Below are 24034 nucleotides of genomic sequence, written 5' to 3' on the forward strand. Positions count from 1 at the left end.
TATTTATTATGGGATTCTCATGCATGCAAGTTGTTGTTTTTTGCAGTGTCCACACAATGTTGTAGGCATCCAAGTGCTTGCCCATATCTCCCCCCCTTTAAACCTTGATTTCCCCCTTTTCAAGGAAAATCCAATGAATGACAAAAATCCATTGCCAATAATCCATTTGTAGTAATTCCCCACCTGGAAGCACCATAGGTTTGCCCTAAAAATAGTTCAAAGGGAATTCAACACAAGTTTGTGTGTTATTCTTTCAGATGGGCTTCTCTTTGAAAATGCCTCCCGTGCCAAATCACAAACTAGCTTTTTAAATTCTGCAAATTTTAAAATAAAACTGAGCATCTACGTCTAGGAACACAGGAAGCTGCTTTATCCTGAGTCTGACCATGAGTCTATCTAGCTCAATAATGTCTACACTGACTGGCAGGGCTCTCCAGAGAGGAGTCTTTTCCAATTCTCTCTGCACTTGAGTCCTTTTTTATGCAAGCAAATGCTCTGCTACTGAGCTACAGCCCTTCTATATCCATTGGAAGCTAATGCAACTGGGGATCTATGTGTTGGGAGCTATTGGAAGGAAGACTCTCCAAAAATCTAGATGCATATCTAATCCTCTGAGTTATCAGCGTGGGACTAAAGTGACCTTACTAGATAAAGTGGTATGAAAAATGCAGCCACTGCAGGTGCAGTTCTGCAAGACTGCACAACGCTGATGCTGTGAAGTTAAGACAATATCAAATGAAATATCTGACGGAGTTACAAAACGCCATGAGAGCTAACAGCTATTTCACAACTTGCAGCACAATGTGCCATTTCTACTTTGAACTTGATGTTTTCGTTTCTGCAAAGGAAGAGGAAAAAGTTGCTTTAGATTTCCAGCATCCGGAACAGCCATGTTCAATCCGATACAGATAAACCACTTAATATCAGGAATACTTGAACTTAAAGTCTGGAATTACTACCCTGCAAATGCCAGCTTGCAATCATAACAAACAGTGAATCCCCATGAAAAGGAGATTCGTTTTCCATCTCCTAGCCCTGTGAAAGTCTTCTAGGGGCCAAAGTATTATGTGCAATGGTACAGTGACACCCCACGTTTCATTTCTGTTGGGGTACACACTTCAAATCACTCCATGGGACGTTTTTTATTTTTACTGAAGACCACACTGCTATGTTAACTGTGGGTAAATATTTTTATACATATTTAGCCCAGTGCTTTCTTTCTTTCTTTCTTTCCCTTTCTCCCACAACCCCAGATCCTCATCTATAAGCAATCTCTAAGTTTTTTCTGCAGTGGCTCCCCTGTTGTGGAATGTTCTCCCCAGGAAGAGGGTATCTATCTATCTATCTATCTATCTATCTATCTATCTATCTATCTATCTATCTTTGCACCATGCATGATTGTATGTATCTTTTATCACGTTCCCCCCCCCCATAGAGATCTTTCCTCTCAACTAACAAGCTTCCAACTCTTTAGTCCTTCCTCATAGAGGTGGTGTTCCAACACTCTGGTCCTTTTGGCAGCTACTGGCTGCATCTCTTCCAGTGCCAAGACACCCAATTTAAGAAAGGCGACCAGAACTGTTGATAAACAGATGTTCCTACAAAGAGATGTGAGTTGGCTGCATAAAGTCAGAGAAGTGGCCTTTGGCCCTTCCGTTTTGCACATCTGCCCAATGAAATGCTGATGCAACCCACAACCCATATTGCGCAACCCACAACAGCCTGACTATGTTGAGCTAATCATTTGGACGAAGTGTCTCATGATTTCCAAATAGAAAATATATGCCAGTAGCTAATTTTGACTTGACAATTATACAAATGTATTACTAAAGAACAAGTTCCCACAAACAAACAACCTGTACATATTATAGAGAAAAGTCAGGGTGTCTGAATAAATCACCCCCTTTACCTTGGAGCCATCGAACTTGCGTGGCCGGTCCATATCCCCTTTCATTCTTGGCTGAAATCCTAAAAACTATGGCAGGTTTGGATGTGTGATCAACGTGGGCATTTGCAAGTTGGGCAGCAGTCACTGTACATGAGGTCTTAAGGCCACAATAGATTTTCATGAACATAAGCTGATGAGGATTTTCATTCAGCTGGGTGGTTCTTATAGCCAAGTAGGCAGAATATTCCAAGATATTTCCTGAAGGCGAAACTGGAGGTTCCCATGAAAGGTGAATACAATCTGCACTCTGAGGGGAAATGGGAAATTAATTTCACATTGTGTAGGTACTAGCATATAAAGTTTCATTAGTTAATCAATACAGAATAAGATTTATATTTCAGGTTTAATTTGGGAGAAGAGAGATTTTAGGGAACTCAGCCCTTTATGCACAGGGCTGTTTCCTTTAATTTCAGGTATGTGAAATCAGGTTACGGTTCCTCAGTAGTGAGGGGGAAACACAGAGCACATGCTTCGATTCTGCACTCAGACCCTGGATAGGCAATTACCACTGCCCCAACCTAGGAGAATGGGCAATTAATGTTTGTAATGCACAAAAAAGTGCTCCATATATATTTTCCTGAGTAATTCTCTAGTAATCCTCAATGGTAGAGCTATATTATAATACAAGCTTTTCTTTAACCTGGTGCTCTCCGGATGTTTTATACTACAACTCCCATCAGCACTAGCCAGTATGGATAAGCTGGCTGGGGCTGATAGGGAACAGTAGTCCAAAAGATCTGAAGGGCACTAAGTTTGGAAAAAAATGTAATAATATATTACACAATACAGATACGGGGCTGAGGCAGAGACACAGCATCTTGCCTAAGGCCAACCAATGAGTTAACATGCCTGACCTGAAATTCAAATGAAGACTCCTTGCTCACAGCTCATGCCGACAGCCACAGTGCTAAACTGGATTAAGATTTTATCTTTTACCAAGAATTGTAAGGTCTAAGAGTTGCCTCTTTAGCTTTGCATGGAACAAACACACAAATCCGCGTGGCTATCATTTCTTACCTTGCTAATTTTGACAATGGAAGGTGCTCCAGGAAATCCTGGGATACAGGTCTTAAATTCACTGACTTTACTGAATGGCCCTACGCCACAGCCGTTAATTGCCGCAACCCTGAACCTGTATAAAGTGCCAGGAGCAAGATCCTGTTTCTTAAGAAAACTGTTGTTTGGAATATCTGCATTATCTACCTAAGTTTTAAAGAAAAGCATACAAAGACATATAAATTAAACATTAATTTGATCCATATTTCTTAAAATAATCTAAAGAAACTAGCATGTTATTCCTTTGCAGATGGTGAATCCTGAATGCCTGCTAGGTTCAGCTTCCTTGTACAAGAAGTCATTAGCAATATTAAAGATGTAAGGAGCACAGATCAGGCAAACCTGAATGCATTCAAAGCCCACTGATGTCAATGAAGCAACTGACCCCACCCCCAACTACCATGACCCCCTCCACCTCTTTCCCCCTTTTCTTCCTAATGTAACACAAATGTGTCAACAAATGAAACTGACCTGTAGAAAATGTAACTTTGAAAAAAGAGAGATTGCACAGACTTTTGTAAACCAAGAAATCTTTAATAAAAAAATATTAAAAATAGTAATAATAATGAAGCAACTGACCATATACTTAAACCTTTCCCACTGTGGTAAGTGGGATTGTAATGTGCTTAACTTTGGCTGTGTTTGCAGACAAATCTTTCTAGGAGATCCTAGGAGTTGGGGATCTTAAAGTAACTTAGGGGCAGGAGGATGGGACATGAAAACAGGTAACAATTGCGAGAATAAAACAGCAATAATGTGAAAGCCCACAGGGCAATAGATATGAAATAAAAAACACAAAATCTAGGCTGATAGTTTATTGAGTGTGGGACTCTAAAGTGATTCAACTAGATACCCAATGGATATTCAGTCTGCCTATTGAAACGGATTTTGAAATTCCTATGAAATCAACATTTTACTCTATATTATATTGAGGTTTGTGTTTTTATTTTACATATCTTACATGCTGCTTTGTAGAGCATGGTTCTCAAAAAGAAGATTAAACAAAGACATAAATGTGTCGGAACCGGGGGGGGGGAGTGAAAAGCCAGCTGGCTTAGCCCCAGCTGGAGCATCTCCCCTCTCAGCCTTGCTGTTCCGGAGATCCATCGACCTCTTCTCCAACATGCATCTGTGACTCAAGCTGCAGTGCATACTTCAGCACACATTATTCAACAGTGTAAACTGCACAACAAATGAGGCTTGAGGAGTGGATGCAATACTAAACTACACATTTATTGTACATAAACCATGGCAGCAATCTGTGCTGCAATGTAAACAGACATGTGACATGTAACAATCCACATATCTGCAACAAAAGGTGGCATGGAATTCCCAACAAAATGAATACTAGATACTAAGAAAAATAATATAAATGTTCAAACAGGGGAGAAAGTCATGTTAGAATACGTAGGTAAATAAATTAACAGTTACCTTGCTGGAAATTATGGCCTTTTCTTCCTGCAACAAATAGAACTGGTTCACTAGAGCACTGTTGCTTTGAAAAATGCCAACATCATACCACCTTCGTTCTTGTTTTCTTGCATTCTGCTTTGGTGGTGAAGTTTTCTGTGGTTTGGAGAACAAGTTTCATTAGAGTATGGATGGTCTGCACAACAAGAAATTGCATCTGCCCCCTTCTCTCTAGAAGTTGCTCTTCTGCTACATGAGTTGCCTAAAGCAGAATTTCTCCAGACCTACAGGGCAATACTTGACTCCATAATTGCCTTGTTCTGCTACAGCTTTACTGACAGCATTCTTGTGCTATCATCTGCAGAGGGCAGTGTTTCTAGAAAGGCACTGAGATGACCAAGAGTTATGCAAAATAATTTTTTGAGATTTTAGAATAAAAGCATGTGTTCAGTTAAAAACACTTCTGACTTTCAATTTTGATGGCTAGAAAAAACTACTCATTTGCTCTCTTCCATGGATTCTGCTGGCTGGACTATTATAAACATTTTTTAAAATCCTATTTCCTTGCATATATTTTTCAAAATTGGAGGCCATCATTTGTTAAGCTACTTCGCAAACAAGGGAATGTCCTTGCTGATATTTACCACTTGTTACCAACTTCAGCTGGTTTGCCAACTACACCCATTAATGGACAGGGATAGCTCGTCTACAGTGATCCATGTATTGGTAACCTTGAGAATGGATTACTGCAATACACTATAACTGGGGTTGCCCTTTAAGACTGGTTCAGAAACTGCAGTTCAAGGGAGCACCATTCATTGTGTATGTAACATCTGTCTTGAACAAACTGCATTGAGTACCCATTTGCTATCAAGCCAGGTTTAAGGTTCTACTGTTAGTTTATAACAGTGTTTCCCAACCTTTTTTGGGCAAAGGCACACTTGTTTCATGAAAAAAATCTCGAGGCACACCACCATGCCAGATGGGGAAAGGTCACTTTTTACTTATGTAAAAAAAATAAAATAAATACTAACAGCATAGAAGGTAATGGTTATCTCTTTGATGTCTGATGGGAGGGCATTCCACAGGGCGGGCGCCACTACTGAGAAGGCCCTCTGCCTGGTTCCCTGTAACCTCACTTTTCACAGTGAGGGAATTGCCAGAAGGCCCTTGGCACTGGATCTCAGTGTCTGGGCTGAACGATGGTGACGGAGACGCTACTTCAGGTATACTGGACCGAAACCGCTTAGGGCTTTAAAGGTCAGCACCAACACTTTGAATTGTGCTCGGAAAGGTACTGGGAGCCAATGTAGGTCTTTCAAGATTGTCGTTACGTGGTCTTGGCGGCAGGTAGCAGCGCTCACAGCTTACGGACTGCACCGTGTAACAGGTGTCTGGCCCAGCAGCCTAAGGCGGACAAGCCACTGAAACAGGCATTCAGAATCCATTCATTTCATAAAACCTGCAGGGCTCAATCTCTGTGTTTGTGTATGTGTGTGTTTCTGTTTTGCCCAAGGGTCTGGGGGTGGGAGAGAGCTCTTTAGCATGATGCTTTTAAAACAATTAAATTATCAACAAACAAACCTGATGATACGAATAGCAACGTCAGGTGCTACCGGGGGGGGGGGGAAGGGGGCCTACTCGGAAGTAAATACTGCGTCCAGGCGCAATTAGCGCTGATTTAAGGTGCACCAAGACTGCCTAAAAACCTCACCAAAGATATGCAACAAAGCGCTTCGTTGCAGAGGGGAGAGTTTGTGCACCGTGGAGGCTGGAGGGCTTCTATTCTACATGCGGGGGTTGGGGGGGCGAGGAAAATGTGCTCCGTGGGGGGGGGGGCGGGGAAGGCAAGAAAAGGAGCTGAGCTCTAACTATAGGCTCCCACGCTTGAGCACGCCCGACTCGGTGGGGCGGACCACCCTCTCTCCTGGAGGAGGAAGAGGAAGAGGAGGAGGAGATTCCCATCCACGGCGTGGCCTCCCGCGCTCCTGAACGGGAAATCTCTGCAGCCCAAGACTCTCCGCGAGGCAGCTCCTCCCTTCCTGCCTTGAGCCGCCGCCAGCCGCGCCCCCCTCTCCAGTTATCTGCTGCCTGCCAAGCCCCGCCCCTCTTCATTGTCCTCCCCTTCTGTTTATTCCCCTTCCTCCATCCCTCGCTTTTTCCCCTCTCTTTCCTTTTTTTAAAAAAATATTTTCTCTTCCCCTTCTTTTTCCCCACCCTTTCTTTTTTCTCTTTCTCCCCCCCCCTCCTGGGTTAAAGAATTTGAGCAATGGGTCTGGAGGTGGAGCTCGTCGGAGGATTAGCCCGACTCGCCCGCCTCCCTCCCACGGCACACTAGGCAACGTCCGGCGGCACACTAGTGTGCCGCGGAACACCGATTGGGAAACACTGGTTTATAAGTCCTAAACAACTTGGGACCATGCTACCCAAGGGAACACCATCTCCCTTGTAGAGCTACTTGCACACTGAGATCAGCAGACTGAGGCCCACTTGCTGGTACCACAATCTTTTAAAAGAAGAGGGACTTTACAGTGGTAGCACCTACCATATGGATCAGCCTTCCTACAGCATGTACCTTCCATGTTTGCAACACAGGTGAAAAACTTCCTCATTTACCCAGCTGCTCCCCCCCCCCCCATTGCAATATTGGCTGTTATTTTTGACTACACATGCAACCATCTATTGAAGATACTGAATATCTTACAGTAATTGCTGGAATTGGTTGTAAAATTATTTTTATATGGTTTTATTGTTTATGTTATGTTTTAATTGCCTTATAAATAATAAAATTGTTGCTGTTGCTTAACTCTTTTTCATTTCAGTAGGGTTTATGCAGAAGACACTTCCAGAGGGCTGAATCAGGAATGGAGGGATGGTGGTGTGCATCCTGTTGGGCTGTATATTTAAAATCATGATGTCCAGGTGTAACAAAGTTTATGTGAACAAGTGCAATACGCCAGTGTGATACTGGCAATATCCTTTACTTTAAAATTTCATGTACTTACAGGCAATTGTATAGCTGAATCATTTGGACTAACAGAAGCAACACTTGGCGGGGGAACAGCAATCTCTTTAACTAGATAAATTGATATTAAGAACTATTATTAATTCAGGAAAAACACTTCAGCAAATAAAGCTTTCAGCAGCTGTTGTTCAAATGTATTTCAAAAAGAAAGCTTCAATTCTATTTTGTGTGAGGCACACATAGCTTAATGATGACTTTTAATTTAGGAAACCGTAAAACTACCCGGTATCAATAGCAACTACAGTGGTACCTCGGTTTACGAATTTAATCTGTTCCGGAAGTCCGTTCTTAAACCGAAACCGTTCTTAAACCGAGACGTGCTTTCCCTAATGAGGACTCCCACTGCCAGTGCCCTTCCACCGTCCGGATTCCCTTCTTAGACCGAGGTAAAGTTCTCAAACCGGGACACTACTTCTGGTTTTGCGGAGTTCATAAACTGAATCGTTCGTAAACAGGACTGTTCTTAAACCGAGGTACCACTGTATATATAATTATACAGAGAGTATATAACTATGCAGAATGGAAGGAACAGGTATGATGGTTTGGAATTAATATATATTACTGAGTGCATGGCTGCCTCACTCTGTCTAATAGTAAGACCATGCTTGGCAGGCCTTGGACATGGGCCCAATGATACATATTACAGTTTATCTCCTTTTTTAAAATGCTGGTTTTTTAAATTACACCAAGAAGAACTTGCAATACAGCTCTGGCAGGAGTTCTCAGGAGAAAAGATGCTGTTCAGGAACTGACAAGATAAGCAAGCTCTACTGCATACCATGTCAAAGCCATTTATTCCAGCCAGATTTTAATAACTCAGTTCCTATCAAGATCACTGACATTTTCTCATATTATCTAGCAAAAGTATAGAGCGATAAACAGAAACTTTTGTTTTTGAACCTGCTTCCCGTGTGTGGAAATGTCTCTTATTGCCTGAACTGACAGGCTATTTTACTTCTCACAGCTATGGAAAACCCAACTGCATCCTCCAAAAGAGCATTTACCCTTGTATAAGGACGATTTTCACTCAACTCAACTTTAGTTGACCTTCATTTATTAAACTGAGCATGTGTTCTTGTCCTGTTTATATCATCAAGTGCATTTCACAGTATTGGCTGAATATAAGCTGCACTTTCCCCCCAAATTTTGACCGTGAAAAGTTAAAGTACAGGTTATATTCATGACCTTGCGGTATGCAGCAAACAGCGCCAGGAGCGTGGCGAAGTGGCGCCTGCCCCGCTCATATTCCCCCATCCTCTCCTTCAAGGCCAGGAAGGGAGAGAGCGGGGAAGGGGAAAGGCCACTGGCAGTGTGGCACAGTTCCTCCCCCCCCTTTCCGCCCACAGTACGCAGCCAGGAGCAGCAAGGAAGAGAGGAGCTTATATGCGGGTATTTCTTTGTTTTTTCTTTGCCCCCCTTCAATTTTAAAGGCGCAGCTTATATTTGGGCCAATACAGTATGCATCCATGTATATTGAAAGGTGGTACAGAAGCAGCTCTTAGGAAGCGCAACCAAGACAGTGGCCCCAGGCGTGGAGCTTCTGGGACATCACAGCAGGTACCACCACTATTACCTCCGATGGAAGGCAAGAGGCGGGAGGGCAGATTTTGGCGTTGCACAGGGTGCCACTGAAATTTGAGACCCCGAGGTCCATCACTGGGTGGCATATAAATGAAATAAATGAATAATAAAATATAACCTTCCCCATAGGTTCTTCTTACCTAAAGTGCTAGCAGGCAAACATAAAGAGGTGCTGGACTCTTTGGAAGCGGAATGGTTTTTCTCTGCATTTTCAGGTTCCGGGACCTTTACTTTAGTTTCTGAAATTGAAATTTGCACCTACACATGGAAGAACAGTAACAGCAATTATTTGATAATAATTATATTTCACTAGGCTCTCACAGCATAGCCCTCAATTCCAAGGGAGCCCTTCAATACTATGTATCTCACTTATTGCATCTAAGACACAATCAAAAGTCTTCCTTGGACAGAAAGAGCAACTTTGGCAGAATTCTCAATTTATGCATCTCTGCTGCACACTTCAATTAGTCTGTGTCTCACCCGCTGGAAGCAGCAGTGTGCAGGGAGAACTCTATCAAACATTCTGTTGCTCCCCACACTAGAAGGACAGCTCTTTGATTTGTGTAGTAATGAATCAGTGCATTGAGTCAATGTTGCTTCCATTTCAGCCCCTGCACAAGTTAAATGATGTGGCCTAGCAGACTCCCAAGAACGGACAGGGAACCTTTTCCAGCTCAAGGGACACATTCCCTTCTGGGTAACCTTTGGGGACACCAGTGGCAAACAGTAGGCTAGCTTCTATGCACACACACACATCCATTGTCCATCCAGGCAAGGAAGAGTAATTATTCTTATTTATAGCCCTCACAAGTAAATACTTACGTTGTTTGGGACTTTATTGAGAGTTTGGCTGTGAAGATCCAGCTTGATTCCTAAAGGAAGGATGATATTCATTAATTTTAGGATTTGCTGGAGAAAAGAACCATCTTTCATGTAAATGTAAGCATGACCAACAGCAGAATCTTACATAAAGCTTTTAGCTGCTCTGAGGGCTGTTATTCCATTTCGGTTATCACACAAACACAGTTTCCGTCCTCATCAATGTCAGAAAGACAAGAGTTTCCTCTACGAGCAAAACCTCCATTTCTCATAACAGCATATTCAAAAGTGAAACATGTAATGTAAGTCAGGAGTCGTCAGCTCAGTGCCTAAAGGATATTGTATTATTTTCACCCACCCTTGATTTTTTTTTTCCCTTTGAAGGAAACACAGTGTAGACTCTTCCTTCACATTTATAAGGTATAAGGAACATTAAGAATCAGCATTCTCTACTTGCTCCCATGCCTGACTGAAACTATGGAAGTAACAGGATTAGTCAGATTCCTGCTCTGACATGAAATGACACAAGACAAGGCAAGGGTGACATGGTGATCAGTTACCCCATCCTCTCCACGAAGTGCATTTGGGGCTATAGCGGGGGGAAATGACTTTACTTTCACATTGCTTCAACAATTAACACAATTCATGCCTTTGAAAGAATAGCCTTGCAGCTAGATTGCACCTATTATTTATAAATGATATTTAAGGATGGACTATCTTACCTTGCACACTTGGTGATGGAGCTTCGGATGCCATGTTAATAGGTATTTCAGCTGTAACAGGTGATGGCATCTCCAAATTTAATTGAAGAAGATAACCTTCAACAGTAGGAACTTCATCCCATTTAACTTGGAATGAATTAGTAGTAGCTCTGATCAGCTGTACTTGTGATGGTGCTGGTGGTTTCTCTTAAAGGAGAATAGTGAGCTCCAGTTACCAATAGGATGCAGTGTTTTAGAACAGGCTATGATTTCTCAACAAAATATTTATCTATGATACCAAAAAAGCCTATGTTCCAACAAGTTATGAAGCAAAGCCAAGAAATATAATGCTGCAACTGTTTCTATCTATAATCCCAACCATAATCGTCTTTTTGTCAATAAAACACACTGTTAAGATTGCATGTGCCTCATTAAAACTGGTAGGACTGAACAAACTGAAGAAATCCAGGGATATTAGGATTTTAGCCACATCATGGCTTTGTTTATCAGCCTACAGACCTTTCTTTCTTAGGGCTGGGGAAGTATATGCACCTTTGGGAAGTATATGCACAAATGAAAATTGCAGAACAAATGGCACAGGTTCCTTACCCAAGTAATAAGCAATTAACCACCTATCAAGCACTCCAGTCCACAGACAGCCACCAGGTTGCCTACAATTTACTTGTGTGAGAAAAGAAACCTTTGGTCACAGCCAGCCTTACAGAATCTGGGTTGGAGAATTGATAATGTTATGTTTAAATCAACCCTAAATGTGGACTTCCAGAATAAGGATGATCTTTACAAATTTCAGTTGCACAATAACAGTGTTTTTGAAAGTTTTGAAAAACCAAATACATGTAACACTCAAACAAGCTATAACAACCATCTGTAATGTTACTGAAAAGCATTAAGCGGGTACTCACCAGTATCTAGATACCACAGATCCTTGCAGCAAACCTGATTGTTCCAAGCTTTTCTGTATCCATCTCTGCCACTCCATATATACAGACGAGTGCCAACTATGACACCACAGTGGCCAGCCCTTGGGCCTGGCAACAGGTTATTTTTGTCTTCCTGGCAATCTCCTATCAGACCTATCCATTCTGTGGTATCTAGTAAATAAAACAGACGATCAAAATCAGTGTCCAAAGATAGGATTTTTTAAAATCATACATTATTTTACTGATGCACAACATCACGAAAAATTAGCAATCTATAAAACAGATATGAGCAGATATAAAAATTCAAAGACAAATCTCTGCACATAAGTTGTTTTTTTAAGAATATGCAAATTAGTCAATTTCTTTTCTGTAAATTCTGAATCTTAGCTTGTCAGCCTTGGATCAAGGAGTCTATTTGGCTGATTTTTGTTTGTACCAAATGTATCTTTCATTGGCTAGAGGGATGTTGAAGAAATGTTGTGCTCCTGGCTGGTTGTGTATAACAAAACCAAGTAGGCTAAAGAAATAGACTGAAGTGCAATCATTGGTCTAAAACTGATTCCAGCTTCAAATATTTTGCTTCTTCCTGTTGAAACCTGAACATTTACTCAATTGCCAGGGGAGCCAGAGGATATGGCAGAATCCCCACTATGCATGGTGCCACAAGATACACTGGCAAATGGAACTGTTCTACTAGCAAAGCTACATCCGTGAAACTGCTGAAACACGGTGGTGTTGTGGAAAAGGAGCACATGCGCCATATCCTATATCCATCAAACAACAGCCACATTCCTGGCAATGGCACAAACACCAACCATGGCACAAGGAATTTCACTGCCACTGATGTCAAGTGTGTTCCTAATTTGTTCCCTGGTTGTTGTTACACCCCAATTAAAGAGCACTGGTGAAATTTACAAAGATGCTTTTCCCCTCTTCCCATTTTGGTTGTGCATTTCCCCTCTTCCCATTTTGGCTCAGCATGTGTAGCAGAGGGAAATCTTTTTTGAAGTCAAGGGCAGCATTTCTTCAAGGACTATTGAAGGCTAGGAATTTTTTCCCCTCAAGGCCCATATAAGCGGACAGCACTCAAATGGCCAGGACCACCACTTTTCCTCTCTCCCTCTGCCCATTTGCAGCAGTGTATCCCACCCCAGGAATATTTGATATAGAGGACTGCTCTGTATATTAACAACAAATGCAAAGTATACTAACCTAAGTTTAGGTAAGAAAATGAGCCAGTACATTTCCATTCATCTTGAGAAGATACATTATCATCTGTGCTCTGTGGAACCCATCCACCAAAAATGTACATTCTGCAAATATAAGGGTGTTGTGGGAAGAGACAAGCTAATTTATTTTCTAAAGCCTTTTTTCTATATTAAGAACATAATAAGAGCCTGCTTGATGAGAGAAGTGATCCACCTAGGCCAGCATTCTGTTCTCACAGTGGCCAACCAGATGGCTATGGGAAGCCCTGAGGCAGAACCCAAGCACAAGAACATTCTGCCCTCTTGCAGTTTCCAATAACCAGTATTCAGAAGCACACTCCCTCCAACCACTATATTAATTTCTCAGCCATTTTTTAAAATAAAAAAGCTGCATTTCCTTTGCATTTACTAATTAGAACTTGACTCCCCTGCCACCTCCTTCCCCCATGCCACACATAATTAAAAAGCTATAGTTAACATAGGATCCCTATAACTAGTTTTCAAAATTAAAATAGTAGTTGTTAACTATCAAAATTATCTGTGTTCTTACAAAACACAATCTGAAAACTGTCTCAGGAACAGCATGTAGCTACAGACAATCATTTATCACATGGCTGACCATTTTGGGGTACATTTAATGAGTTTTGGAAACTGAAAATTTATAGCTGGCAACCACATGGAAAGCCAATCCTGTTTAACAAATGGAAATAATGTACTGCAATGAAAAGGTATGGTGACGTTTCTCTCAGCAGATAGCTGGAAGTTACATACATTGTCTTCCCACATGTTTATATCGCAAGAAGCAACCACAAGTAAAGAGCCGTTTGTAGCTATCTATTATCAAGCACTGGAATGTTTCACCAAATACAGTCCCACATAAAAAAACCATTAAGTACCTTTAACCAATCTGTTGGGTTATCTCTTGCAAAATGGAGTGGGGGGTATAGGATTACTAAGTAAAGTAAAAGGACCCCTGGACTGCTAAATCCAGTCAAAGGTGACTATGGGGTGCAGCACTCATCTCGCTTTTCAGGCCAAGGTAGCTGGCATTTATCCACAGACAGCTTTCCAGGTCATGTGGCCAGCATGATTAAATCACTTCTGGCACAACAGAGCACTGTCGTGAGTGCCAGAGAGCATGGAAATGCCTTTTACCTTCCTGCCACAACGGTATCTACTTGCACTGGTGTGCTTTTGAACTGCTAGGTTGGCAGAAGCTGGGACAGAGAAACAGGAGCTCATATAACATGACAAAATGCAGGGATTCTGCGAATGGCATAAAAGAAACTGTAACAATACTGAAATGAAGGGGATGTAGAACTAATCAATCCCTTGCACAGAAACATACAGATGAGTGTGTGTGTGTGTGTGTGTGTGTGTGTGTGTGTGTTATATGAAGATGCTCAATTCTGTCCATCAAAGGAGACATAAGCATAAGCGTCTCACAGTTTACTTATGCTAGATTTTCATTAAGCTAGTAAGATTTATTCACAGTAGTAGAAAACCTATGGCCTTCCAGATCTTACTACGTTCCAACTCCCATCAACCTCAGCCAGCAAGGCTAATCATAGGAGGGATCACAGGAGTTGGAGTCCTGTCCAACACCTGGGAGACCAGGTTTTTGAACTTTGGTTTAGAGGCATATGTCCCTGTCTTGCTCTAAACAGAAGCCCTAGGAAAATATAGAATCCAACATATAGTAAATGATGTGGTAGAAAAGTCAGACTCCTGCCCTTTCTGTTACTGGACTGTTCTGTTGTTTACATTTTGAATGTCATGCATACATAAGTGGCAGATCATATGGTTCAAGCGGTTAGAGGCCTACACATGATAGGGTGGGCCTACATTCCTAAGAAGCTATAAAAATGGGACATCCAATGTGTGAATATTTGGGGGATGGAGTCAGATGGGTACAGCGAAGGAAGGTGGATCAGCTGGCACAACCCCAATCTCCCATGCTGCATTGGATCAAATATCTAAAAACGGCTGTGGCAGTGTTAAAACTGAATTTATAGCCCGTGAAACAACCAAACATATCAAGTTCTTATCTAAAACAGGCCTTAATTTCTACACATCTCAAACTTTTATTTCAGCTAATAAAGAGCAACTTCCAGAAATGTCATTTATTAGCGTTGATGTTTTAAGATATTTTTTCTAGTGACATCGTGATTCATCACAGAATTCTTTTTTAATGCAGTCACTTATACTACGCTCAATTCAAGGCAAGTCTTCTCTGTTAAACTACAATACTGCAGCTCTCACTATTGATAGAAGGGGTTGCCTTTCCCCATCCCCCCACAAAAAGATGTTAACTTCAGGTAATTTAATGCAGAGTTAAATGTTCCCAAATAAAACAGTGAAAAGTTTCCAGGCATTCAGCAAAATGCAAGCGATATGTTTCAATTTCCACAGTTAAGTCTTTCAGCCTGTAGCAGAGCTTTTCAAAAAGCACTTCACAGTTTGCACTTCACAGAGGACACAGGCAGGATCCCTAAATACAAACACTACAGTAACAGTCTCCTACTAGGTGTACCTTTCTATAGGTGAGCTTTTAACAACAGACATACTTGTTTCCTATTACATTGGCTGTATGGAGACTACGGGGAAGTGGCACTGTCCCTTTAATTTCTGGTTTCGACCAAGTCATTGTTTCTATTAAGAAAAACGGAAGGGGGACAGAGAAAAAGAATATTTTTTGTTTATTTATTTCATAAAATGTATACACCTCAAAGCACTTTACAAAGAGAATCAAACAATAAAATTATCAGTAAAAACATTTAAAAGCAACTATTTAAAATATTTTTTTTAAAAAAACAGAATAAAGTAACAACAGATAAAAACATACATCAACATTCTATATATCTAGGTACACTTGTCTAAACAAAAATGCTATTAGCGGTTATTACCAAAAAGAATACAGCAGGGTTTACTTCCTTGAATATTTATGAACTATACCCCAACAAACTATCATGCATCTTTTAGATTTCAGGAAATACTGTATAAGAACTAAGCATAAACAGTTTTGAGAAAGATGAGAGAAGCCTTTTGGAATATATGAATGCAGGTACTAGAGGTTATACCGTATTTTTCATCCTATAGGGCACACCTGCCCATAGGACTCGCCTCGTTTTTTGGGGGGGGGGGAATGAATAAAAAAAATTATTCCCCCCCCCCAGCCACAGCTGCTGCCCCAAGCCTTGCGGACACCCGCCCGAAGCACGGGGCGCCCTCGGAAGGGCTCCCCATGCTTCGGGCTGCAGTGCCGCCCCAAGCCTCCCACCGGGCGCGCGCAGCTTGTGGGCACCCGCCCGAAGCACAGGGCGCCCTCCATAGGGCGCCCTGTAAGCCTTGTGAACCCGCGGGAACTCCCGCCGGGCTTGCAAGGCTTGCGGATAGCTTCCTGAAGCCTGTAGAGCAAGAGGGGTTGGTGCGCACCGATGCCTCTCGCTCTCCAGGCTTCAGCGAAAGCCTGCATTCGCCCCCTAGGACGCACACACATTTCCCCTTCATTTTTGGAGGGGGAAAAGTGCATCCTATGGGGCGAAAAATACGGTATATAAAATATGTGAATTGTACATATACCAAGTAAAGCATTTGTAGCTATTTGATAATATAACATTTTAAATTATGAAATTTCCTCTCAATTTCAGGTGTTACAGAAATCTGTAATCTCCCACAGACTTTCCAGGACTGGTGCTCACTTGCTCCCAAGTAATTTTTATGGAGAGTGACAGCAAAAGAAACAAAATATTGTTAATTTTGCACTGCCTCATCACCTCTCAAAAAGGATCTACAGGAACAGGCTCTATTGACTTTTATAGACCTCCTGCTCATGTAAATCTTTCCAAAATATGAGAACCGCACTTGGGGTGATATGTCTGTGCCATCCAGATTTTGCCTACAATTCTGGAGTAATGGACCTGGTTCCAAGCACCGTTTTTGCAAGGACAGCAATAGTTTTAGGATAAAGATTTACAACCTCCATCAAAATGTCAAATAAAACTATTTTGTTTTTAATTATACAGGTTCGTGAACAAGGATTTTAAAATGCACTGCATGGACTCTCCATTACCAGATAAGCACTGAATATTTTATCACATTCTTGACAAACAAATGCAGCTTCCGTTGCTGCAATGTGTCAGAACATACTACAAATTGAGCTAAAAAGGGCGTTTTTTTCACACCTTTTATAAGTTATTGCCTAAAATATTCAGTTTCAATGAAGTCAATTGCGGTTGGGGGGGGGGGAATGGTATCACACATATGCACTCGACAAAGACCCAGGACTAGCTACAGCTCCTTGTTCAGAATATACATTATAGCAAACTTGGATGTGTTGCTGCGTACTGTGTGAAACAGCCCTAAGGCAAAGTCAAGGCAGTCACAGTTCCACAGCTGCCTCCCAACACTGCAATTAAAGTTGCAAACCCTTCGCAACGAATCAGTTTTCAGCATGTAAAAATACAACAAAACTTCACACTTGTAACTTCACTGTACTCACCTATGTCAAGCTCCCAAAGGTCATTAAGTCGACAGCCAGACATCCCTCCAAAAATAAACATCTTTGGGTTTCCCGAATCTTTTCTACAGTATATAACAGCTGTGTGGGATTCTCGGGGTGAAGGCAGCACTCCTTTGGTCACTGGAATGCTCCAGCCCATGACGCCTGAACCATGCTGTAGCTCCAGTTCATAGAAATCATTTAAATATCTAGATATATTAAAAACAAACAAGCAAAAGGGTCACTGACCTCTTTATGGAACTACTGCAAGGAAACTGTAGCCTATCAATACAGTTTTACAACATTGCCCACTAACAAAAACTGCATGTGTTTTTGCAGAGCTGGCTAAATTTGAGAAAGAACGAAAGAGGTATCACATTACTTTGGAATTCTCTTTTCCTGTAGACTTGCCAAAGCTAGTCTGTGAGTTGCGTCCAACTCTGTATAGATCCACTAAAAGCAATGGCATTGATAGTCATCACTAATGTAAGACCATTGATTTCAGTGGGCCGACACAGAATGTGATACAACACACTCTACCTTCCTGAAGTATTATTCTTATTTAAGTTGCCTTAAATAAGTCTAACCAAGCACACATGAAAAACTTTAAACAAATCCTTATTTCCTGATGAATAGCTTTTCGACTATAATGTAACTTAAAGAGAAGACTATTATTTTTCCTCCAAAAGAATTTTATTTTAAAAATCCAATTCAAATTCAAAAAATCCAAACTGAAGTACATACAAAGATGCTACAACTTTGAATTACTAAAGAGAAACTAATACTTCTTGAGATTTTACTGACTACAGTTTGAAGAGTTTCTATAGCATCAAAGCTTTTATTTGATTAATGCAACCTTCCAAAGTCACTATCACACCATTCTTTTTTATAAAACATTTTAGTAACAAAGTTTCAACATAAAAAGTTCTTAATACTAACTGACAAACTAGCATTCTTTGTTTTGTTTTTGAATGGCAAACGTACATTAATAATCCAAAGTCCTAGAAGTTAGGGTGATCAAATTTCAATAACTGGTTGCTAAGCTTCCTCTTCAATGCACAGACTCCCCTTTTAACATCCTTCAGGTATGCTATATTCTAATCACTATTGCCATAGAACTGTTTGCCTCCTTTTAAACTGTTCAAATATTAGTTCCAAACAAAGAATTCCAAACATTCTGTTCCAGTTTCATCAGCATACCTGGGAATGTTATTGTTCGTGTCTTCACTTTCATTTGCCAACCCACCAAATAGGTAACACCTGTTGCCGTACAGGGAAAAGCTGTGGCCAAGGCGAGGGCAAGGTGGTAAGCCTGTTGATGGGTGCTGAGGTCTCATTTTTTTCCACAACCATCGACTTGCCTTGAAAACAGAACAGGAGCATGTTAACATACATCTGCTCATAAGTCACACTTAGTGGCTTAGAGGTCGAAAAAATGCTTGCGGAAAGGGACTGTCTCAATCCCCCTCCACCTGGAGTCTCCTGAAGAGGCTCTCAAGGGGATCAGGTTGTGCAGAATTCTTCAGTTAAAGAGACATGGAGACAAAAATCCTTTCCCACTTAAAACATTCTTACCGGGTTATCTTATCTTTAACAGAGGAATCATCATATTTTGATATTCTAGTTCACACATTAACAAAGTAAAATATGTATACAAATCCATGACAGAATAACCTCCAGTTAATGCATTTTATCAATTTCTCCTGATCTACATAAGCAAATGGAGAGGCCTGCTCCCTTTTCCAGTGATCTAAGATTTTGCTTATTTTATCGTCAGTAGAATTGTGAATGGGGGCTTTCTCAGTGGTGGTGTCCAGCTTATGGATCTTCCCTAGAGGTGCTTGCCTAACAGCAACTTAACAATGTCTTCAGGACAAGGCAAACCTAATTTTTGTTTACCAGACATACGCTGGAGGTTAAACTACATGAAAATCACTTACCGTTTCATGGTTTTGCTTTCGTTATGATTACTTACTGTTATAAAAATGTTTTAAATAATTAACAGTATAATCCTTTACATTTCTACTTAGAGGTAAGTCCCATTGAGTTGAATGAGACTTACTCCAAGGTAAATGGTGCAGGATAAACACTTGGCAATGGCTGCTTCACATGAAGTGCCAGATCGAGACTTGCTATTGGTAGCATCATATAGCATGTACCAGTTGTCAAGAACATGTTCTTAAGCACTATGTGTCCGTTTTTAGCATAGGCAAAACAGGTACCTGCTAAAAGCATAAGATATGTGCAGTGCAATCCTATACTTCAATGGAACTAAGTCCCATTTTGCTCAATGGAACTGAGCAAACAGTTATAGGATTATGCTATAAATTACCCTATGATTCTCTTGGGACTCAGTTATACAGATGCAAATAAAACATTTTAAGTGTGTTTTAAGTGCAATATACAAAGTGACACTAGATGGCGATGGTAAGCCTTACAGAAAATTCAATGTATTTTTCAAAATGCTTTTTTCTAAAAAGCATTTTCAGAACTGTTTTTATATGTGTGAAGATTCCACCTTGGTATTAGTTACATGTAACAGGTTGCATTTGTTTCTTCTCAACTAGAGAAGTGATCTTAGGCAACACCATACCTGTAATTCATATAGGTCATTACTATATCTTCCATATTCAACCATTCCTCCAAATACTAGTATTCTGGTACCATCACAGACAAAACCATGGGCTGCACAGCCTGGTGGGATATCTCCTCTAACAGCAGGAAGAAACCATTGGTTTGTAGCTAGATCAAAACACACAGAAAATAACATTTTTGTAAACAGAGTAGATAGCTTGAGGTCTGAAGCTTGGTACAGTATTTTTATTCTGAACAAGAAACCAAAAGGTAAATTTAAATATTAAATATCACAATGAAGGAGCTTCACTGTTTATCAAAGGGAACTGATGCTACATTACTTAACACTTTAACTGGGTGTTTTAGAGTCTGTATTTTCAAATAAAAGTTTAACTCTTCCTTGTCTAGAAAGTCTGAATGATAGCATAACTGAATATTCCTTACTTTCCACCTAAGGAAAAAAAGATAATTCAGAAAGCAGAAGATCTAGAAGACTTAAAGTAAGAATACCAATCAGTAAGATGTATTTTCTTACCTAAGTCAGCTATCTTGGGCCAAACACATACAGGCTGATAAACAAATCACAAAAAGGTTTGTAGTCAGATAATGAGGGTTAGGAGAAATCTTAAGAGCACCTCATTATCCTCATGTTATCTCCTCCTTGTAGGTATTTCTGCTTTGAACACTATTTCGAGCATCAGGAGAAGGGGGAAATAGTCAGTTACATTAAATCAATAACAAAACTGAAAAACATCCTATTCCTGCCTCATCTGATTCCACTTTCCTTTTCCTAAATATTCATAGTTTTCATATACAGGCCAATTATCTTCACCATAAGGGAAGGAAATGCCACTGCTCATTTGCAGATGTTAGCTCACAGCAGATTTTAAACATCACATTATCTTGGGCCAAATATGAATACAAACAAAACAAACTTAACTCAAGTCCTGTATCCTCACTTGTGCCTAAGCACACACTTTTTTCATAGACAAACAACTCCAAACCTTTCACTTTTTAATATATTCAACTCCAGCAAAATCCCCTTTCTGCTCTCTCAGCACAAGCATCCACTTCATATCCAGCCAATACATACCCCAAACAGACAGCTGGACCATCACAACCCACACTTTGTGTAGCTTTATCCTCCACCTGTTCACTGACCTAAGGAGACATCCAGAAAACTTGGTACCCCATTCCTCAGTTTGAAAAACACCACAACAGCATAACTTTCCACACCTTACTATATATGCACACCATCTCCACAGGGTGCACAAACTTCATCCTCACATCAGACTCCACATAACAAGCTCTTAATGCAGCCTCAAATACATGCACATACCCCTTTCAGATACAACACTTTGCCACATCCACATTGTTTTATAATGCCTTGCTGTACATTTATATAATATTTTTATTTGTCCCCTCCCCCACAAACCTGGTCAGTTTTTGTTGAAAAGGCAGCTTGCCTGCCCTACAGAAATATTACAGTACATGGCCCTTTGGCAATGAAAGTGGAGTGTTTTGCAGAACTCCCACACTTTTGAAAGCAAGCTTAGCAATGAATGCTAACTGATTAGAAAACATTTGGCAGGGCTCCATCATGCTTTTTTATATTATTACACTTCTCAACACTGTATTCAGCCATATATCTTCGCACCTACCTCACCTATCCTTTCTCATTTGCAGCCTTACAAAAACCCTTTCTCTCACACACCCAAACACAGGTCATTGTTATTTTCAACACAGTACTATTATACATGTATGTAAACCTTCAATCACCGTAAACCTTCCCACTATGATGATCTGACATCTGATCAACACTGCCCGACAAAGCACTAAGCTATAAGACAGAAATAACTCCATCCCTGGTGGTAGGACGGTATATTAAAAGGGCAAAGCTGGCAAAGGAAGAAAAGTTAAAAAGAAGCACGCCCCCGCTTCCCTTTGTCAGCAACTCCCTTATTAACAAATGCCCTTCCACCTAACACAACACATGCAAGTCAGGTCAAGTCATAGAAACATACACCCAGCCTCTCTCTTCATCCATCTTCCTCTCTCTTCATCCAGCCCCGGCGACACTTTCCCAAAGCTGAAAAGCTCACCTCCTGCTGCATCCGAGAGGGCGAACAAAGGATGCCTCACATTTATTTTGATTTCTACCCCGCCCTCCCAACGGCCGACCAGCGCTCCCCCAAAGGCCTCTCAAACTGAACAGGCAAGAGACGGAACAAAACAGGAGAAGAGCCAGGGTCGCCCCGGATCAAGCCGCCTCAGCCTTGCTCCTTTTCCTTCTGGGGACCATCCACAGGGATGCCCTTGAGCGCGGCGGGGCTGCAAGTGCCACGGGGGGTGGGGGGCGCTACACGGCAGGCACCGGCAGCACCTGGGCCAGGAAGATGTCGTTGCCCTTGCCGTCGTCGTCGTTGTGGCGGCGGCTTAAGCTTTCGGGGCGGCAGGAGAGGCTTGTTGGGGCGAGAGGCTCTCTCTGCCCCGCCGCTAAGATGCCGCCGCGCTCTCCTCTGAGGCAAATCCTCTCAGACAAGACACACCCCACACGAGCCCTTGTCGGGGCGACGGTCGCCCTCACGAAAGCGGCGCCAGGTGCCTCGCGAGTCCGGATACCTGAAACAACCACTCGCCCGCCCGCCCGCCTGCTTTTCCCTCAGTCTCTCGCTCTCACACTCTCCCCGCTTCCCGCACACCCCGTACCGGTGTTGTACACGTGCAGCTCGTCGGCGATGCCTTCGTTGCCTCCGCCGAAGATGATGACCAGCTCTCGGATGGCCACGGCGCGGTGCCCGTGCCGGGATCGGGGCACCGGCCCCGTGAAGGAAGAAACCCGCCTCCAGTTGAGGGCAGCGGCGCCCGCCGCCATCTTGTCCCCCCGCTACCCACAATGCGCCGCGGCGAGGTCCGAAGCGGCAGCTGGGGACGAGGAGTTAGCGGAGGGGGAAAAGGCGGGAGGCGGACGGGAGCGGAGGGGGGGGGAGGCCCCTCGAGGAAATAAATGATTATGATTGAGGATGAGGAGGATTCAGTGTTAATAAGAGAGAGTGGTATTATGACTGATATAATATTGCAAGTTGCAACAGCAGCAATATACTGTATATCGGTTTTGTTAACGCGGGTGTTTTTTTGGTCACTCTTGATTAGAACCGCATTTAATTAATGCTATTATATCGCGTTAAGAGCACGTTGGTATGTTTAATGATTTAATTTTCTGCTTCAAATGTAAACTCTTACGAAGCTGCAGGTTATCTCCATTCTTTTATATGAAAAGTTTGTTATCTTGATTGCTTAATTAAATCAAATGAGCAAATTAATTCAGTTAAACGAGCAAATTAAATTAATTTGGATATGCAATCGATATTAAAAAATAAATTTAAGAAACCACAGAAAGAGGGCGAAGGAAGGAACTTTGAAATGTTAAATTGATTGTAAATAATAAAATGTATAAACAAAACCTTTGTTTAAAAGAGTACGTTAGCATGAAGAAAAACGATTTATAACTATAATGCTTCATTATCATTCGTGTTATTATCGCTGTTATGAATTTGTTGTCAATAATAATCACTTATTTGTGCACAGTTTTATCTGTTGCAATTCTCACCAAGAGAACTTCTAATTTCTCCCTTTAGGGTTATCACCTTTCTTTGGGGGGCACGATACCCCAACCTCAAGGCCCTTACTCATTTAATTACCTCTCCCCCTCAAGGGGACCAATGTGATTTTAAAAAACTTTTAAAAGCTCTTAACCCTTGCTTTTGAAATGAGGTAAAACTAATGTGCTAAAGCTCAGTCTCAGCATCTGCTGCCACTGTCAGCGCCCAACTCAGCGCCCAATATTTGTCATTGGTTGTTTTTTATGGTTTTACAGTGATACTGTTTTTAACTGTGCTGCTATTTCATCTGTGTTCTAGGCCAGCCTGGATGCTTTATGAACAGAAGAGGGGTCATAAATAAATAGTCATGGAGAACTGTTGAAAATGCCCCTGAGCAAGTGCAGAGTGCAATTTTCCTTATAACACGAGGAGCTGTGGGAAATGGTGTTTCTAGATAGAGTACATATGTCTTTTTTTCCAAGGAATTAAAGATTGAAGAAAATGTAGCCTAGTTTGTCTGGAGATAAGGTGTGCTCTCTAGAATCTGATAACTTATCCTCAGTGCTTGCTTGCCTAGGGCAACAGCTGCCTCACATGTGCTGCACTGACTGACAGGACAATCAGTCAGATGAGCTGGCAGGAAGTAATACAATGGAGAGAGAGAGAGA

General features: G+C 41.5%; 1 protein-coding gene across 1 annotated transcript; it reads right to left on the minus strand.

Moving 5' to 3' along the window:
* Window positions 1–174: 174 nt before the first annotated feature.
* Window positions 175–22690, minus strand: HCFC2 (host cell factor C2). The gene is made up of 15 exons (XM_081928520.1): window positions 22474–22690; window positions 19784–19932; window positions 18391–18551; window positions 17191–17399; window positions 15257–15341; window positions 12694–12794; window positions 11464–11652; window positions 10562–10747; window positions 9843–9892; window positions 9161–9278; window positions 7420–7490; window positions 4436–4570; window positions 2966–3151; window positions 1910–2195; window positions 175–838 (listed from the first exon to the last, which is right to left on the minus strand). Exons 1-15 carry the CDS (start codon window positions 22637–22639, stop codon window positions 813–815), a joined length of 2118 nt encoding a protein of 705 aa, XP_081784646.1. The 5' UTR covers window positions 22640–22690; the 3' UTR covers window positions 175–812.
* Between the last annotated feature and the right edge of the window lie 1344 nt (window positions 22691–24034).

The sequence above is a fragment of the Podarcis melisellensis genome (assembly GCF_964234715.1).
Source record: "Podarcis melisellensis genome assembly, chromosome: 10".
NCBI lineage: Eukaryota > Metazoa > Chordata > Lepidosauria > Squamata > Lacertidae > Podarcis > Podarcis melisellensis.

Excerpts from the sequence above, each read along its gene's own strand:
- HCFC2 (XM_081928520.1), bottom strand. The coding sequence starts at position 22,639 with ATGGCGGCGGGCGCCGCTGCCCTCAACTGGAGGCGGGTTTCTTCCTTC. Across the intron at positions 19,933-22,473 it reads GCTGCACGTGTACAACACCG|CTACAAACCAATGGTTTCTT; the intron begins GTACGGGGTGTG and ends GTTTTGATCTAG. Across the intron at positions 9,279-9,842 it reads TCAATAAAGTCCCAAACAAC|GTGCAAATTTCAATTTCAGA; the intron begins GTAAGTATTTAC and ends TTCCATGTGTAG.